The 20,671-nt window shown below is 32.1% G+C and overlaps 2 protein-coding genes across 5 annotated transcripts in view; one reads left to right on the top strand and one right to left on the bottom strand.

Moving 5' to 3' along the window:
• Window positions 1-847: 847 nt before the first annotated feature.
• Window positions 848-19,844, bottom strand: LOC139516348 (N-alpha-acetyltransferase 20-like). The gene is made up of 6 exons (XM_071306401.1): window positions 19,706-19,844; window positions 17,917-17,941; window positions 16,884-16,974; window positions 15,418-15,547; window positions 14,923-15,059; window positions 848-1,714 (listed from the first exon to the last, which is right to left on the bottom strand). The coding sequence occupies exons 1-6, from the start codon at window positions 19,756-19,758 to the stop codon at window positions 1,629-1,631; spliced, it is 522 nt and encodes a 173-aa protein (XP_071162502.1). The 5' UTR covers window positions 19,759-19,844; the 3' UTR covers window positions 848-1,628.
• Window positions 19,845-20,018: 174 nt separating this feature from the next.
• The window catches only part of LOC139516317 (centrosomal protein of 112 kDa-like), a 42,228-nt gene continuing 41,575 nt past the window's right edge, over window positions 20,019-20,671 (top strand). For 2 of the 4 annotated variants that reach the window (XM_071306362.1, XM_071306359.1), the window contains exon 1: window positions 20,019-20,157. The gene's annotated coding sequence lies outside the window, so the exon portion shown is untranslated. The remainder of the gene's footprint in view (window positions 20,158-20,671) is intronic. The other 2 variants (XM_071306360.1, XM_071306361.1) reach the window with 2 other exon arrangements.

The raw sequence follows: 20,671 nt of genomic DNA, 5'->3' as shown, positions 1-20,671 counted from the left end.
TTAGAACACTTGGCCACCAAGGCCACTTATTTAAATGAACTGGCATTACTAACCCTTCCAGAGCACCTAAGAAATTCAATGTTTTTTTTTTCTTGTTTGTTGCTCAATCTTTGTTGTCTGTTTTTCTATTTTTCATTTTTCTATGAGAAGTGATTTTTTATGATCCCATTGGTGTATGCTTGCCTTTTTTCAAGATGAAGATTATTGTATGTTTCATATCATGTGCTTTCAGATTTGAAAATTTTGAAAGATGACAACAGAATCAGAGGCGGATTTAGGGGGGAGCCTGGGCCCCCCTTATCTGGGAAAAAATTGGTTGATTATATAAGGAATCACTGAAGCATGACCGGAACGGGCCCCCTCTTAGGCAGTCAAAGGGCCCCCACTTTATGAAAATTTCTAGATCCTCCACTGCGAATGTAGACACTAATGGATGCAAGCATATTTAGTATGTTTAAATGGTTATGAGATAATTATCAGTCAAAATAAAATGTAAAGCCTTTTGTTTACTTGTGTTGTTGGGATGCTGTCTCATTTATATTTACTTCAGATCTCTTTTTATTAACATATGCTATAAATAGAAATAAAACTAATTTTTCATGCATATAGCTTCAAAAGTTCATAAACTGATGGAATCTTGGTTATTTTGTTAACCAATGACAATTGGGTATATGCTTTAAATTTTTTACCCAGAATGCTTTAAATATGAAATGGCAAATTTTTTATCATGTCAAATTTCTTATGACAGAGCAGGGACTTTCTATTCTGTTTTAGTATAGAAAGTCCCTGGACAGAGATAAATTAAGCTTAGTTATTTCAATGAACAATTAAATAAAGTAAAACAAAGTTTATTAAAAGTAATAATTTATTAAAAATTACAAACATTCTCCAGGTGAAAAATGATGGATACAAGCTTCTAGGTTGGTAGATTTGATATTGACCAACAATAGCAACGTAATTGTTTGCAATAATTACGAAGTTGTACAAAGAAACCTAATTGATTTTCATTATCTTAATCACTGCTCATTACTTCAATGGTTAGATAATCACAAAGTGTATAAATTCTATTCTAGAATTAAAAATGTTTTGAACTAAGACAGATCATTTTACCGTTGACAACCATTTTACATAGAAATCAAAATTTTAACTTGTAAAAAGCCCACGCCCTTAACTGTTAAGCAATTGTGAATGATCCATCTCAGTAAAATTGAACTTGCTTGTTTTTAATGGCCAAAACATTAAGAAACCCCTCACTGAGGGAAACCTTGATATAAGGGTCTGTTCCAGAAATAGACAAAGACGATAGAATATGCAGAGAAATAAAATTCCTATCATTTACCCAGTTGATGAATTAATGTTATTTGTACAATGGACATGACAATGCTACATAACAATGGTGGATAAATCAGAAATAGTTTAACTGCAGCTCTTGTTTCCAAATATGTAGTTTGAATATAAGGCTTTTATTGAATGGTCATACATTCTCTGCTACAAGTCTCTGTCAGCCATGCTGCTCCCTGACATAAGTAACGATAAAATCAGAGTTATGACCACTGCAGCAAAACAGAGGCTGAGAACTGTAAGTAACCATAGCAATTCGTCTCCATCATAGTTCACCTGGTTCATGGTCAATCCAACTCCTCTGGACGAACAGGGTGAGCCAACGGAATCACAGATTTCTTCTCTGTATCTCTAGATAACGCTTTTCTCATATCTACAAAAGATAGGTAAGTTTTAATCAATAGTTTTGTTATCCAAAAGAGGTCCGAGATTTTTACATACGTGACATTCAGAATTTTTATCCATCTGAATATAAAGCATCACACTTTTAACAGTAACTGATTAGTTCATATCTGAGGACCCTAAAATTTTAGCAAGTGAAGAATAAACAGACTCAGGGTTCTCGCTAATGTGAGACTAAGAGTCGTTGACTTGCAAAAAATCTGTATGGACTCATCTTTTTCAAAATTGGTGCAGTCCAAAAATTAAAGAACCTTAGTGAGCACGCTCACATACCCCACGTCCCCACATTGTCATTGGAGAAATTAAATAAGTGTAAGAAAAAAAAATTGTATAAGAAAAAATATTGAATAATAATTTCCTGTCAATATGCACATCAACATAGTATGTCCTTATTATCTACAAAATTTCATGCAATTCTGTTGTGTGGTTTCAGAGGAGTTGAGATGACAAACTGTTGCAAAAGTACATTGAAGCAAATAAGTTCAAAGAGATGCAACTCCTAGAAAAAAAATTGAATCGTAATTTCCTGTCGATATGCACATTTACATAGTATGTCCTTATTATCTTAAAAGGTTTCATGAAATTCTGTTTTGTAGTTTCAGAGGAGTTGCGATGACAAACTGTTGCAGTAGTACAATAAAGTAAATAAGTTCAAAGGGGGGTAACTCCTAGAAAAAAATTGAATCGTAATTTCCTGTCGATATGCACATCTACATAGTATGTCCTTATTATCTAAAAAGGTTTCATGAAATTCTGTTGTGTAGTTTCAGAGGAGTTGCGATGACAAACTGTTGCAGTAGTACATTAAGCAAATAAGTTCAAAGGGGTGTAACTCTTATAAAAAAAATTGAATCGCAATTTCCTGTCGATATGCACAACTACATAGTATGTCCTTTTCATCTGAAAAGGTTTCGTGAAATTCTGTTGTGTGGTTTGAGAGGAGTTGCAATGACAAGAAACAGGACTGACGGACGGACGGACGGACGGGTCAAAAACATTATACCCTCCGCAACTTCGTTGCGTGGGGTATAATAAAATTGAGAATGGATATGAGGAATATTTCAAAGAGACAACAACCCCACCAAAGAGCAGGTAACAGCTGCATCAAGACTGCATAATGTTTTATCAACTGAGCACAACTATCATCTCTTGATAACGCAAGTTTAGATTAAATCTAAGTTCCTTGTAATTGGCATTCCCTTGTTTTATTTTGTCATGGGGATTTTATCAATAAATTACATAGCAATAAATTGCATCTTCTCACTGTTGGACTCCCGTCGGCCAAAAATTAAAGAGTCTCAGGACTCATCTTCAAAAAACCTTAGTGAGAACCTTGAGACTACAACTCCCCCCTACTCTAATCTTTTTTGATAAGAGAGAAAGTACAATCTGATAGGAGTCTAGACATATATCATCCCTTTCAATATGCACTTATGTAATTTCATTATTAGCTATTATAAATATATCAAGGTCTGTATACATCACAAACAGAATAAGACATCTTTAAGCCTTAGGATAGGATGTTCAAACGTCTTTTAAAATATTACATAACATATAAAAGGACAAATGAATTGTTTTACAGGTCACTTCATCCTCATCTTCCTATGAAGTTTAGTGCATTCCACGAAACAAGAGAGGAAGTTTGCTCATTTACATGCATATCATTCAATTGAAAGTAAATATATAAGACCAAGCCTTATTAATTCTTTGTTCTTTTAACTTTCTTGCTCCAGAAATTTCTAATTTCAAATTTTATTAATTTTTTTTTTTTTATATTTAAACTTTATAAGTTATCTATAATTTTTCGATTACAAAAATTTGTGTTTGCTTGGTACATGTATAAATGTATTTTGTCAATAGCTCATAGAATAAAAAAAATTGCATCTATTATGGCCTAAATTTAATAACATATATTTAACGTCAATACAAGAAAAGGATGTCCACAAGAGATTTTTCCAGATAAAAAGGAATACAGCTTAATTAAAGTTGACACTTAAAAATATTTCTCTTACAGCAATATTTGAATTTCTTTAATTTTTAAGTAAAAAATAGGTCGCCGTCAAATAAACCTTTTAGATACAAATCCATTTCTTATCATAGTCCGTATACAAATTATTGTGAATCAATGGCTTAAATGTATAATTTCTGTGATAATTCCAATCAAAAATCTTAAACCTGACCATTGGAGTATAAAAATATGTGAAGGTCATATGACTTAGACAGACAGACAGATATATACTAATAAAAAATCAATATTTTTAACAGTGTCACCTGCCATTTATAAGAACTAAGAAAAAGGCATAATCCTGGCAACTGGAACATGAAATTAAGGTCATGCCCAGAATTAAGAAACCAATTTCACTGGAATAGAAGTTTAACTTATAACTTTATGAAAAAGTATGTTAGAAAGATTTTTATGTATCAGACTCCTTAAAACAACCCAAGTGTGAAAATGCTGTCAAAGTCTGGTGACAATTATTTAAAGACAAACTAAACAACCTCCATGTCAGATTTAGTTTAAAATCAACTCGACAACTCAAGTGTGAAAATGCTGTCAAGGTTTGTTGACAATTATTTAAAGACAAACTAAACAATCTCCATGTCAGATTTAGTTTAAAATCAACTCGACAACTCAAGTGTGAAAATGCTGTCAAGGTTTGTTGACAATTATTTTGAGACAAACTAAACAACCTCCATGTCAGATATTTTTAAAAACGAAGGTGTCAGTGACAAGAAGAAATTAAGATATTTTGCCGTTTTTTGCCATTGGAAAAGTAATATTTTTCCCTGGCATTCTACAACCTCGCCCCATGCAGAACAAAATGTTACATCTGTTATACTCAATTGTCTGTGTTTTTTATAATTACAGTAAACATATCATATTAGATCAGATGCTTTTCAAATTAAATAATGTACAAACAAAAGCTTGAAAATTAAACTAAAAAAAAAAATTACAAGAGGCATAACTCTGATCTTTTTCTGCTTCCATATTGTATAATCAAAATGATGATTTCATTTCTAATACATGTATTCCAAAAATGGTCATAAACCATTCAACCAAGGAAACTATATACATATCATCAGACAGCCATAAAATCTCTTAAATATATAGGTTTCTACTGGATTGAAAAATCACTAACATTTTGTAGTTCTAGTAATTATGGGGTAGATGTATGCCTGTCAAAATAATAAAAAATTATCATACAAAAAGAAATTGCTGTGGAAAGTGAAGGCTAGCCACCATAACTTTCAGATGATTTTAGGCTGCATTGATTAAAAACATTTCTGATATTGTATATTATCATCAGGATTGACAGCTTAGTGAGGGCCCTCATGGGGTTTTTGATTATGTGATTACTTGGCCGTTTTTTTAATGATTATTTGATTATTAAGCCAAATATTTCATGATTATTTGATTACCTAGGACTGTATTTTTAGTTTATGATTATTTGATTACTAAAGATAAGCAAATATTTAATGATTATGTGATTATATTGGCAAAAAAATGGTGATTATGTGATTACTAGGACCCCCCCCATGAGGGGCCTCCTTAGTATATATATAGTTACCACAAATTACTTAAAGTAGCATAAACTATGAGATATTTGCCTTATGATAGTTAGACTCATACTATATATTTCTTAAGCAGCAATAAGTAGTTGGCTTTTTTTTGTAATATAGACAGCAAACAAATGCCCACCTCTCTTATGTAATGTATATAAGCCTCTTAAGATCTGATGAGGTGTAATATTATAAAATTGCTATTCATATGTGCAGTTAAAACTGCTATCACTTCAATCCTGTTTTGTGAGGTCAACTCAGAGGTTAACCTGTTTTTTGTCTGACTGAAGTAATATCTATGTCATAGGCGGATCCAGGGGGGGGGGGGGGGGCCTGGGGGGCCTGGGCCCCCCTTTCGTGGGAAAAATTTGGTTGATTATATAGGGAATCATTGAAGCATGACTGGAGCCCCCCCCCCTTAGGTCAGTCAGCGCCCCCCCCCCCCCCCCCCCCCCCCTTAGGAAAAGTTCTGGATCCGCCACTGTATGTATTTTAAATCTGAACTCCGAGGTTAGGTCTCTTTTAAGCTCAGTTTTCTGTGGTCATTTTTTAGATCATTACCGGTATATACAGGTTTGGCTGAATATAATAAAATTAAGTTTAATAAAGGATTGGCTTGCTATTAAGAGGGTCTGATAAGAAGAGATAATATAATTTTGACAATTTGTTGCAAAGTAACCACTGTTCTATACAGTTTATTTTTCCTGCTTTCTAAACTTTAGATGAAAAGCATACTAAATAATTATTATTCAATATAAATGTGTTGTGCACACTGAAATAATAACATTAAATAATTGAAAATAAAACTTTATAAATCTAATGCATCCATAGCATCTTTCTGGATTTCCCTTAATCAAGCATGCTCCAAAACCAAATGTTATACGCTTTCTACTTCTGCTCACTAACTATAAACATCATATTACCCAACTGAAGTAATTGAGAAATGAAACGTGAAAAATTTGAACATAAAATCTCATATCATCCATTAAATCTGTTTTATGAAGACATCTCGTAATGAAATGTAATTTTTACATCATTAGATCATTATATCCAGCTACACATCTGACTTTTTCAAATAGATATAATTTTTGCAATAATTTTCTTAATAGATACAATTTTTGCTGTAATTTTCATCAGAAAATTGGATCTGTATCAATAGTGAATGTAAAATTTAATCACTGTAAAATAAAACTTGTCACAGAACACCACTTGTCTGTATAAATCTTGGCAAATATCATCATCACTGTTAAACTAATTAGAATTTGTCTATGAGAAATTGGCAATATTTCCGGAAAATACAGGAAAATATGTACTTCATCAATTATTTACAGCAGTTAAATAAATTTAATTATAGTCTATAATAACAATTTTATTAGTTTAGTAAACAATGCCACATGTAAGGAAGATTTAACGCTGCACTTCATCAAGAGTTAACGCTGCACTTCACTGTGCACAAAAGTCACCTGCAACTCATTGCATACATAGACCATAAACATGCCATAGGATAGATTGTCTTAATCATCAAAGAAGATTAAAGACTGAAACTGATTTTGCACCCTACTTTTTCTTCCACAAATATTTGCATCCTATTTTTTTTTTATGACTGACGATATCAACCCACAGAAGGAGATGATTTGATTACAAAGGTTTTGCTGAGAATACAAATTTCAGTTTCATCTAACGAGATATTTAGGACACTTTTTAAACACTTAAGTGTCTATTTCAATTAATTCGATTAGTTTATGTAAAAGATTTTAACTGATTCAGTCATTAAAAACGCTCCGATTGAAGCTTTAATATGAAAAATCTATCAAATATGCCAAAAAACGTCACTTTTCAGATAGTTTTCGTCAAAAATGAAAGTGGCCGCCGCATCCGTGTTCATCCTCAACCTTTATATATGTTATGTATTATCATCAAATACAACTTACATTTCAATATTATGAATGAACACGAATGCGGCCACTTTCATTTAAAACAGAAACTGTCTAAAATTTAACTAAAATGCTATAATTGTGAAGATTTCAGTAATTTAGCATGACTTTATGATGCTAGTACACGATATATGTGCATTGTATTGTCAAAAACAGCACATATTTATGTAGCAGAAGCATTCTACTTTCCAAAAAATAGCTAAAAGATTACATTTTCACAATTTTGCAAAACTGCTTAATTTTGGGGCCAAAAAGGGGTCTTACTGAATCGACTCCTTTTAAATCTTGCAGCCTACAATTTTACTTACAAAATTTTTGCTGATAACGATAACACTTTGTTAATCAACTTAATCAGATGTAATTCTCTTATTGTGAACCTACAGTTGCTAACAAAGCCATGAAAACCAGAGCTGAGAAAATTGATTTCTTATCAATACTTATAGTGTCATTTTAGACAATTCATTCAAGATTTCAAATAGTTTATTTCAAGTTGTTGAAGAAACTGACACAAACCATCAATATTGGATAAGAAAATGACTACACAAATTAGAATTTATGTTTTTGTTTTTCATTAACAAAGCATGATGTGTCAAAATAACGGAGAATAGAAATTGATTTAGGAAAATTATTATACTGGTTCTCATAGATAAGCAATTAAACTGACTACTTTAAAGAATATTATGAAACAATATCTGAATAAGGGTAAGAGCGGACAACTTTACCCTTCCACTTATCCCAACCTCATATCTTCTACCTCATTTTCCCCTTCTTCTTTCTACCTTTCTTCTGCCACATTCCCCTTTTTTTGCCAACCTTTCTATCACCCTTATTTCCACAGTGCCTCAGTTTTCCTTTCTACCTCCTTTATAGCCTATTTCATTTTCAGCCCCCCCCCCCCCACACACACACACATTATCTTCTGCCTCATTTACTTAGTTAACTCCCCTTTCTACCTCCCTTATTTTCTCTTTTTGTCTCCCCTTTTCCCCCCGTCTCCTTTCCAAATTCTCCTTTCTCTAATGCTGCAAGGCTATAAACCTTCACAGCACTTGAGTTCATCCATCATTTCATTGTGTTTTGTGAACTTGTTTTTCTTGTGTTTTTTTGGGCCATTGTACATATCTTGCCTGTTTTTCTTGAACTTATTTTTACAACTTCCTTTGATTTTTTCTTCCTCTTTTCTCTTCATTTCAGTTACAAAACCTACATTTTCTCCCAGTATCCTATTAAACTGTCTGTCCTCTAAGAGATGCAGAAGTTCCTAGGTGCATGACCATATTTGTACCGTACATTTCCAACCATTAAATTTGAATTTCAACATTAATTACTTGATTCTCGTTAACGAATTCTATTTCAATATTTTATCATCATCATCATTAGAAAGTATCAAGCAATGATGAAGCAATTTCTCAATGGTTTAATCATTTCCTGCTTTTAAACTGATCTAAGATTTCTATCACAAAAGAAAATTTAAAATGAGATAGGTTGTTGGAATTTAGAACGCCTGAAAAATATTGCACACACAGCATATTTCTGCAAGAATTGTACATTCGACTTGTACCTGACTACCTTTTTAGTTTTTTCACTTTTGAACTGTTCAGAAAATTTGAAAAAAAGATGGATAGTTACATTTCAAATATTCAGTCACTGGACCATACCCTATGTGGGGGCTCATGTTAGGGCCTTGAAATGGTCATCAAACTGACTGTACTGGTAGTAATGCAGCATTATTTAAAATATCATTACTTGATCACAAGCTCTAATCAAATGAAAGCAGAAAACTTTACAATGAAAATTGCTTAAAAATTGAAAGTCACTTGAAAATTAACCTAGTAGGCAGAAATAGCCTTCAAACTGATAGTAATGCAACTTTTTACAAAATATTTTTGATTTGATTTTCTGTGTTTTAAAGCCACTTTTAAACACTGTTTTTGAGCTACTTCTTGGCGCCCTGTTTTTATTGACGAAGGGGCCAAGAGTGACTGGAGAAAGCCACTGACCTTCCATAGGAAAACTGACAATCCTAGTCAATTAAGATTGGAGTAAATTCAAGTGCTCACAACCTCTTTGTTGAGTGTTTACTGGTTAGTGATTATAGAAGTAACTACTTAGTCTAATGGGCCAATGAGGCCTTTAAAATATCATTGATCTATCACAAATTATTCCTATCAAACTGACTTAAGTAGGTAACTAACAATTGTAGCTGTATCCTCCATAGTTGTCTCAGACACCAAATGACCATGATGAAAGTAATTACAAATGTATAGGTCACTGTTCAACCTTCAACATTGAGAATAAACAGCTGCGCCATGAGCGCATGATACATCCGTCACAATTTCAAAGAATAAAGTTCAATTACTTCTTAATGTCATATTATAAATTTATGAAAATCAAAAGGGAGCTTACATCAATAGATATAAACAATTCACCAAAGTTTCATGAGAATTGATCAAAGCATTTTTGAGAAAATCACAAACTCGGAAACGTAAAATCTAAAAATAAATAATAGTGAAAGGGAGCTCACGTTAATAAATTTAAACAATTCAATACATTTTTATGCAAATTGGTTAAAGCATTTTTTTAGTTAATGTCTGGCATGTTGACGACAGACCGTCCTTCCGGTATAACAGAGGGACAGACAGACCGTAAACAGTATACCATAATATGTCCCATAAACGGAGGTATAAAAAGCCTTATTGTACAGTCAGCTATAGAAAAAAACAAAATGAAATATGTGAAACAATTCAAACAGAAAAACTTTCTGCCTAATTTATAAACATGTTAAACATGTGTTGATGAGTGTATGTCTCATTGACCTTAACCCGGCCATATCTCCATTTCTACATCTTGGTATGATGCAAATTAGTTAATGTCAGTTTCTGTCTATTAATTAACAGGTGTGCAGACATCTGTAATCTGATGAGTTTCATCTGTCAAAATTTTTCTGTTTATTTTCAATAATGTAAATTGATGCACTGTTGTATATCAAATAAACAAACCCCGCTAATGAGCAGACAAACAAATTAAATTGCACTTATTCCTCATACATGATAAACAACTATTACTGTAACTATTTGAAGGATTAGGCATAGAACATAATGAACTTGTCACTTAACTAATTAGTTTAGGTGTCATTTTCTTGTCTTGTATGTTTCACTTGTAGATATCGTCAGCTGATTATTACATCTTGTGGGACCACATTCTAATTGCGTTGATATTAGATTTAATTAAGTTGGAGTCTATTGTTAGTACATTTTAGTCTGTAGCCGTTTGACCAATGACAACTGTAGTACATTGCACTGCAATATGAAAGTATCGTCTTAAAACATTTTAAAATACATACGCTGGTAAGTCTGTGAGGGGATTATAGAATAGGGGAAAGGTATGATATCAGGGGCAGATCCAACCATTTTTAAAAGGGGTTTTCCAACCCAGGATAAAGGGGGGGGGGGGGGGGGTTCAGCTATATGTCCACATTCGAATGCATTGATTGTCCCCCAAAAAGGGGGGTTCCAACCCCTAGAATCCCCCCTCCGGATCCGCCACTGGGTAGCTAATACTTTTTTTGCAAGGATCAACACTTTTCAACATTACTATGTCTCAAACTTCTAAGAGTTGATAATAAAATGCTGTGCTATCCCTCTCTTTACTTTGATTCTTCCTTGGAATTCAATTTGACCTCTATCCAATTGTATTTATTATGGCAAAATTCAAAAGTTGTGTCTCTATGATATGAAGCATGGATATCTTTTCTGGGAACCAGTAAGTCAACAAAACAAAACATCTATAAATATCAAATATCTCTCCAAAAGAGAAGTGGTTTAAACAGCTGTATTCACAAAGTGCAACCATAAGCACAGGTCTGGGACTTGCCACAAATGTCTTGTATTAATTTTTTTACACAAAGGTGCATATTTTGTTTGGAATTATCTCCCTTTAGAACTGCAATCTTGTTTATAATCTGATACAAACAATTTTTTGTTAGCAATATGTCTTCTTTCATTGCAGGTTAATTTCAAGTCAATCAAACAAAAACGAAATCTAACAGATAACCGATTTTTCCCCCCTAGACATCAACAACACTGATATATAACACCTTAGAATGCATAATTTGCTTTCTTTTAACAAATTAGAGATACCCCAATTGCCATTTTCACCTTTTTCAACTGATATGATAAATACGAAACGATAACAGAAATCTTCAGGTGAAAGTTTTCAACAAATCATATCAACACTTTGCGCATCTTTGTTATCTAGCAGTGTCAGGCAGCAGGTCAGTATGTCAGAATCATACCAAGATTAATTAACAAACTTAATCCCTGAGAAACACCACAGCTGTTTACATTAATCATTCGCAGAAAAACGTTTGGACTTTTGTCAGAAAATATTGGAACCCAACCAGATATTAATCAATGTCTTACAACAGAATAATAGCTTTATGAGTTTTTTTCTTTTCAATTTTTCGCCTTTATTATAATGATTGTATAGATGTCTGGCTTGTATCATAATCAGCCGCTGTTGGAAATTATTGGGGAAAATAATATGTCTCTTGGCAAATGTTCCAATAGAAGTTTCAAGGGGAATAACTATTATGCCAAGTCATAAACTGTGTAATTTACTGCACAACTCTTCAATAAAATTGTTATGATATTATGTAACTTTATGACGGTTGGTAATTATTACAAGAACACTGAAGAAGAACTAAAATCAGTTCTACTCAGGCAGTAAAGTGTTTTAATTTGAGAGGGTAAACAAGTGTAGCGTTATAAAGCCAGCTGTACTTGTATTTTACAGACGCTTGTACAGTAGCAATAAATGAACACTGAAAAATCATTAAAAACATTACTGGTAATAAATCTAAATGTATGATCTGATATTTTTATTCTATATTCCAATATATTTGGGGAGAATACAGAAAGTCAACAATCTATCTTCCTGAAATTCTGCATATGTTTAGTGTTTCAGATATCAATGCAATATTAACATTATTTTTTACTTCCATATTCAATACTGATGATTAATCTTATAATAGAGTGCATTTATTAAATGCAGTACAAACTGCCAAAATTTCTGAGTTCTGCAGATTTAGGAAAAGAAATTGCAAGCATTGTATTGCTACCCATATCCCAAAATATACAAATGTAACTCTAATGTATTTGAAAACTGGAATCAGTTATCTGAAAGATCTAGAAAGCAATCATACATAGAACCCATTACTGTCAAATAGCTGACCAAACATTAAATTATTTTGTTTATAATAGTTTCTGAAAAATTCACTGCATTGGTAAACCAAAAGTAGGTATCTGACAGATTTGATAAGCATTCATACATTACCACCATTTACAACTCATCAATATTTAGTTACTGACCAAATATGAAATCATTCTGTATAGCAGTAGTTATTGAGAAAAAAGTTAGACAAAATTATGTTTTGGACAAACAGAATATTGAGGGAGGAACAAGATCTGAAAAATAACCCACATAAGAGTTTAGGTATACATTTTATTGTAAATATTGAAATAGGGGTTTAAATCTCAAAACTTCCAGTAAAAGAAAGATGTTGATGCGTTTTCAACATGCACATACATGTACAGTTTTTTGTACTGTGAAAGTTATTAAATTCATGGGTATCAATTTTCGTGGTTCAGCAACATTGTACTAGAATTATGAGGATATTAATAAATGATAACTTTATCATAGCAAATCATTATCGGAAATCTGACTTTCATCAAAAATATTTTTTACGAGAATGAAAAGATCAAAAGTTGTAGTTTATGTTTTCAAAGATTAAATGTGTATAATCCTACCTGCAGTTGTAGTTCATAGTTCATTTGCCATGTGACTACTATTATAGTATTCTCAGATTTAGCAATATTCAATATATTCTCTAGATCATTTCAGAAGTCAAACCTACATGGGGACCTTTCCATGTACTGATTAAGACAACAGTTGTTTTATTTCATTGGCCACTTTAATTTGTGGATAAAGTCATCCCTCGAAAACCCCGAAAATTGGCTCCCCACGAATAAAAGTACTTTCACAGTACAAATGTACCAATTTCTAATTATGATAGCAATTAGTAAAGTAATTCATTTCTTTTTCAACTCTGAAGAGTAAAGGCAGCAAATCACTGAGTTTGCAGATAATAAATGATTAATGTTTATTCTTTGTTATGCACAATAATAATCTGGGATGGAATTGTAGTTTTTATTATAAAACCCCTTTTAGAAAAAAGGTCCTTCAACTTTTAGTTTGCACATTTTCCTCTATACATTCTAAGTAAATGTTTGAGACAGATCAGAGTGGAAATTTTTTTCACTAACTGAAACTCAAATTCCAATCTCATCCAAAAAAGACTAGAATAAACACTCTGAGTATCAAAACTTATTAATCCATACCCCATTCCTCCACAAAAGTCCATATAATCTCCTTTTAACACTTTTACCATTGAAGAGCCATTAGCTCATTTTAGTTTTTAAAAGTGATCTGATTCAAGAGAGATAACTCAATACCAAAATGCATATCTTCAACAGATATAAAATCAGGTACATTTTACATAATAAAATCTTTGTGTATGTTCTTCAGATAAAGAACTAACAAGATTTATACCTGAAATAAACATCAAAATTCTATTTCCTGATGATTTATCTAGATATCATGTATATTTTATCATGTTTATGAAAAAATTAAAATTTTGTTGTTTGCCTCATAAAACTAATTACATCTATATCAAAAAATAAAAAATGCAATAAAACAATGTATGAATTTAATAAGAAAAGTTACACATAACACCACATATAAAAATTAGATTACAATTTATTTTTCTTTATTTTCAGTAAATTTTTAGCAGCCATGACCTTGACCTTTGAACCTGAAAATCAGTAGAATTCTACCCCCTCTGTATATTTTCAATATATACAAGTTTTATTATCAAACAAAAAAGGACACTTAAGTTACCATCCTAAAACAAAATCGTTGTTTTTCTAATTTTACAAAAGTGACCATAACTGACGAAGTAATTAGAGTTCTTCCCCTTCCCTACATTTCTGCTACACAAATAATTTCGTTACTATCAAGCAAATTAAGGAAATTTTCATCCCAAAACCTTTTGTTTCTTACACCCAGAAAAAGGGGGAGAGCAATGACTATAATATGCTTCTGAAATTTTTTCAGGGAGCACAATAATTTGGTATAAAAAGAGTAAGAGTCGTGTTGAGATATCTAAAATTTTCTAGCACACTACCATGTATACATGAAAGGCCTCTCCTCAGACAGCAACATCACATAGTCCTTGGTTTCATATTATTTTAACCACACATATTTTAATCTTTGCCTACAAATTATGTACACTTATAAACAGGATTGATTGATTGACTGGTGTTAAACGCCACTTTCAACACTATTTTGCAATTTCGTGGTGTTAAGTTTTTATTGGTGGGGAAGTAGTAGTGCCTTCTGAAAACCACCAAACTGCAGAAGGAAAACTGACTATCATAGTCAATAAATATTGCTGTCTAGTGTACCTACCCTGTGCTGGATTCAAACTGACAACCTCAGTGTTGACTGGCTTGTGATAGAGTAGTTTGACTACTTATACCAGTCTACCACCAAGGTTCCTAATATATAAATTAGGAACACATGTAAATACATGAATATTGAGCAATACTAAAGAACAACTTCTTACCATAAGCATCTTCGTCCACTTCTCCAGAGTAATATTCCAGTACTGTTCTATACACCGTATATCCTAGCTTATTGTACATGTCTACAGCAACTTTGTTGGAAACTCTTACAAATAAATCCACAAAGAAACATCTTTTTCTGAAAATTTACATAAAGTTTACTGTAAGTTAGCTCCCTTTACTGCCAAATATTACATTATTATTCATAGGACACATTTTCATGGATTTTGTAGGTACAGGTGAACCACGAATATAAATGTTCAACAGATTAAAAAATATTATGCAGACTTTTGCAAAGCCATGAAATTAAATATAAATATCCACGTTCTAAAATTCCAGTTGTCCTCAATGAAAGAATAATTATTACCCACAAAAATAGATGAATCCACAGTATTTGAATCATAGCATTTTTACTTTCAAATGTCACTCATAGTTTTTCTCATCTAGATTTTAACTCTGGTGTCTCAACTAAGGAAAACACATGAAGTTCTACTTACTTTTCTGAAATTTCCTCTAAAATATTCATCAATTTTGCTGCCAGACCAAGACGTCTATATTCTGGTGCCACTGATAACGCAGTCACATGACCATGCCATAAATCATTTGACCCCTCAGCTTTACCCATTACTGAAATTAAACAAATAATATATTTTAACAAGATCTTCAATTTAACTGAAGCAATATTTATTACATATACAACTTAGACTTAAAGTCATGAATATTATAAATACATTTACCCCTTCTAACATAATGTCTAAATTAATAAATGCGCATAATTCTTTGTAACTGGGAAAGATCACAAAAACATCATGGATTAGGCCAGTTAAAAATGTTGCGCATTTACTCTGGCCAGTAGATAAATATGCTCAGTATATCCTATCTTTTGTCTTAGCAAAGATTATGTCAGTTGTAAATGTTATACATGTACTCGTATCAGTGAGTAAGGATTTAGTCATGCTAGTGAATGTCCTTATCATTCCAATTATTTGTACAGCTACTGAGATTCAGATACTTGTTAATATCATTCGTGTACCAAGTCCAAGGTCAGTGGGTCAGATACTTGAGTATACATGAATTAACTTGTGGACAAATTGCTATATCCAATTATTGTATGTATCTGAGATATTCAAATACAGTGAAACTTGGCTAAACTGAATCCTGCATAAACAGAAAACCTGTATAAAATTAAACTCAACATGTTCTTTAGCACCATCATATCAAATTGTATGCGTTGTGAATCTGATAAAAACCAAACATCGGCCCAAACCGAAACAAAATCTTAAGTCACTTGAAAGTTCAGTTTAAACAGGTCAGGTTTCTTTGTACTATTAGTTACATAGTGTGCTAGTGACCTAATACGGTATATATGGGGTCAGTAAATTCCATATGGGGTGAGAGCGAAGCTCGAATCCCCATATGGAATTTACTGACCCCATATATACCGTATTACGTCACTAGCACACTATGTAACGAATTTATCTTACCGACTATCTTCACGTGTGAAATTAAGAGTGATTCTCAAAACGAGCAAGTCTTCAATACTGTTAGCGCTAGGAAAATACTTCCATTAATCCTACAAAAACAGATGCCAACAATAACGACTTGTAAGGTTTAAATGTGTTTTATGAATTTGTTTCAATCTGAATCATCAATTTCTTCGTCTGTTGGAACTTTTAAGATTTTTTCTCAGAACCGTTTTGTTTTTTACAAAGGGACATAACACCATTACTAACCGTGTATTAAATAAGGCCCGCCCCCTTCTTACCAAATAAGGAATATAAAGGGACGTAACTCCACTACTAACCGTGTATGAGATAAACCCCGCCTCCCTACTAACCTAATATCAAATATACACGGTTTGCACACGGACGCTTTTAACCAATCATATTCCTGGAAATGTATAGGAGGTAAGATAATTAGAAATACTCTTACCAATGGGCAAATTATGAGAAAATGTACTTACTATATCCCATAATTTGTCCAGCCGGCGATTCAGCAACTTGGAAGTACTCTGGCCAGTGAGCAAGGTACTGCATGTAAAATGGTAAGCCATACTGAGAGTGTCAAGGAATAAAAACAAATCTAGATAAATAGTAACAACTCAGTGACAACATAAACTTCAGTTCCCATATCTGGACTTTACTTAATAACCTTACCATTCAATCATTCTGGTCAGTGATCAAAGAAGTATTTTTTTTACTGTTGCGTTGATTACAATTACAGGAAAAAGCTTTTGTTTTACAGTCATGACAGTAATGACCATTATTACATTAACTTGAAATATATGTGTATGTCTTGAATAAAAGAAAGGTAAAATTTTACTTATACGTACATTTGTGCCAATTACATGTAAGGACTATGATGGTTATATTCAACTAAATGCCTTTTCGAATAAAGATCTGGATACAATTAATTAGTTATATAAAAATATAAAGTTTTGTAGATGTGTTATTTTAGATTCTTTGTACAATTTTGAAGTGTACAAAATGTATATAAACTACAAAATCATCATAGTCACATGTAGGTCAGAACAATTTATTACATGTACCAAATAAGAACCTTTCTAAACCTCTATTGTATGTCTAGGCATTGAGTATTTAATACAGGTCCTTGGTGTACAAATATACTGTGAGTTAAGCATATAGACAATACTATACTGTTTCAAATTTGAAAAGAAAGTTATATTGCAATTGCAGTAAATGTCCCAGTTTATTTTGGTCTGAATGGTTCTCCTCAAGGTCTGTGTCCAAGGCAAGGCAATGTTCATGTCCATCAATAATTGTATTTTAATACAACATAATTGAATCATATGTAACTTCAATCTCTTCAAATTAGGAGAAAAGCTCCTATTTTCTCTTTATTTCTGAAGCTACATGCATACATAGATACATTGTATAGGAAGATGTGGTGTGAGAATGTTTAGTACAACATTTTTGGGGGTTTAAAAACACAGAAGAGGCATATCAATTTCATTCTGTTCTTGGTATGAAGGATACAGTTTCTGTCAGTGGATCTAAATTCCTGCAAAATAATATCAAAATTTAATCCTTTCAATCTAATTTGTAGCATCCATTATCGATTTTATTAGAACTGTTTGTTGAACATGTTGAATATCGAATGGAACAAAACATTTCAAGCATTTAGCAGGTGTAGTATCATTTAAAAATACTACCTACTTAATCAATCTGAACAAACAAAAAACAAAATATATTTATTATTCCTTAGAAATATAAACAGAGGAAACTTTACAAAATATCCCTCATTTTGGGGGTCTCTAAAAAATCCCTAAAAATCAGAACAGGTCAATATTTCTGGGCAAACCCTTCTATTTTTTAATTGTTTGCTGTAGAAATACTGAAAAAAGATATAATCAACATACTATTATAAAATAAGGATGCTGAAATTACTACATCACTACACCAAGTACACTGAATGAGGGTACATTTGTAGTAGTTCCCTTTACCGTCAGATGCAAACAGTCATTTTCACCTATCGTTAGCGTCAAATTGGTTAAAATTTTACTGTGATTTGTCAAAACATCCTATTAAATTGTGATTCATCTCAAATAATTATCTCTACCGTTATTTTTGGAATTTTTTTTACAAGATTTATCAAAATTAAGCGATTTCTTATCATCTAAAAGAAAGTGCACATTTAATTATCACCAAAACATACTGTTTACATCATTTGGCAATAAATTTATTATTTGTTTTCATGAGAAAGTATTCCAATTACCACACTCCTAAAATTAGAGGTGGAAACGTGAATGCATGGAATGGGCAAACATGTCTGCCAGGGTATCAGGTCCGTTCGCGCCCAATACACTTTCGCATCTCGCACGTTGCACCCAAGGTCCGTTCGCACTCTACACATTCGCGCCCAATTTTAATTCAAATTCCAGTTGAATAATTGGAAAATCATGATATTTGTTTTAAATTGCTTTGGTGTAAATACTGAATGTATTTATAGCTTGGTATGAGTAAAACATTGAAGATTTTAAATGAATAACACAAAAGATAATTGTTTTTAACTGCTTGGTCCCTTTGATCTGAAACAATGAAACAACAAAATATAGAAATATTATAACCAAAACATGATAAAAATTTTTCAACACACAGACAGAATCTCACTTTATTTTGAAACAAGTCAATGCAACAAAGTTATAGAAATACACTGACCAAAACATGATTAACTAACAGTTATTCAACACAAAATAAAGCGTTGACAGAATCCCACTTTATTTAGAAAGGATTATTATTTTTTTTTAACAATACATATCCAAAACATGATGAAGATTCATTCAACACCAAAAAAAATGCTGTTTCACTTTATCAGTTTGAGACTATGACAACAATTATACTTACAAGAATACACTTGCCAAAACTTGATCATGTTGATTACAAAGTTATTAAACACAAAACAAATTAAAATTGGGCGCGAACGGACTTTGGGTGCTGTAGGGTGCGAAAGTGAAAGGGGGCGAATATGAGTGGGTGCGAACGTGAATGGGCACGAACGGACCCAGATTTGTCTGCCAGGGCGAACAGACCAAGATTCCATTAGCTGTAACTTTTTTGTCATATATATAGGATAGAGAACGCCATTGACAGTTAAATGTCGTATGATCCTCTAAACAATCCCTTGAGATTTATATCATATATTTTATTTCACATTTAGATAAATTATCATATTTACATGATAAATAATAAAAAAAAAAGTCAAACACATTAAAAAGGATAAAGTGACACTGACAGAACTGGTTACCATTGTAAAGCCTATACTTACACATTATTAAATCTAAATAAGTCGTCACAAGTAAACGGACGAATAGTCGTCATCCCTAAGAAGGACAGGGAGCTCGGACAGGTGCCCGACCGGCCTAAAAATAAAACCGGAAGTTAATTCATGCAAGTTTTGATAAAAAGATAGATTTATTATTTCCATTGTGATTACCTGTATCTAGATTAAAGCTTATGTAATATAATCTATCATGCTGTAATTTAATTATTCATATTTTAATATTTTGTTTGTGAAAAGGAATTAGTATTTATTACATTTCAAAGGTAACTTTTGTTGTGTTTAGAATTCTTATTTCTTTATTCATAGCCTAAAATTGAAAATTCAAACATCCGGTCGTGTTACTGACCAAGCTCCTTTTTAAAAAATCGTTGCTATGATTTCGAAATAAGTAACTAGTCCTGCATTGAACACCAGGTTTGATAATTAACATACACTAGGTAAACCTTATGCATATTCATAAATCTTACTTCACATTGCACTAATAAGCTGATTAAAAAATCACAACAAAGTCAACATGCCTGATCACGTTTATCGAGTTTGATTTGATTAGTATTTGTGTTTATATTATTTACAGTTGTGCATATCTCACACTTAAACCATTTATTGTTGCATATATAGGTAAGATTACCATTGCTTGCATTCATCATTCATGTCATTTCAAACATAAAACATTTATCATGATCTTTTAAATGAAATGAACAGGAATTTGAAAGGTGTCAATTGAAGAAAAATATGATAGTAAAATGCATTTTTTTCAATTTCTATTTTTCTAAACATGCTAAATATTTTAGCATCTTTTGTCTAAACAAATGTAGATTTTTGTGTATAATCTTCTTCTTCAAGGTAAGGAACCGAATTCAAATCTTGAATGTATGAGGTCCCGCGAAAACTAACGCAATGTCGGACAACACAGAAAGTTTTCTCTTGGCTATTTACAGGATAAAACGTTCT

The sequence above is a fragment of the Mytilus edulis genome, chromosome 3, assembly GCF_963676685.1.
Source record: "Mytilus edulis chromosome 3, xbMytEdul2.2, whole genome shotgun sequence".
NCBI lineage: Eukaryota > Metazoa > Mollusca > Bivalvia > Mytilida > Mytilidae > Mytilus > Mytilus edulis.
The sequence above is the reverse complement of the archived record's forward strand: the minus strand, read 5'-3'. Positions and strand labels throughout refer to the sequence as shown.

Excerpts from the sequence above, each read along its gene's own strand:
- LOC139516348 (XM_071306401.1), bottom strand. The coding sequence starts at position 19,758 with ATGACGACTATTCGTCCGTTTACTTGTGACGACTTATTTAGATTTAAT. Across the intron at positions 17,942-19,705 it reads TTATTTAGATTTAATAATGT|GAATTTAGATCCACTGACAG; the intron begins GTAAGTATAGGC and ends ATTATTTTGCAG. Across the intron at positions 15,548-16,883 it reads TGGACAAATTATGGGATATA|TAATGGGTAAAGCTGAGGGG; the intron begins GTAAGTACATTT and ends GTTTAATTTCAG.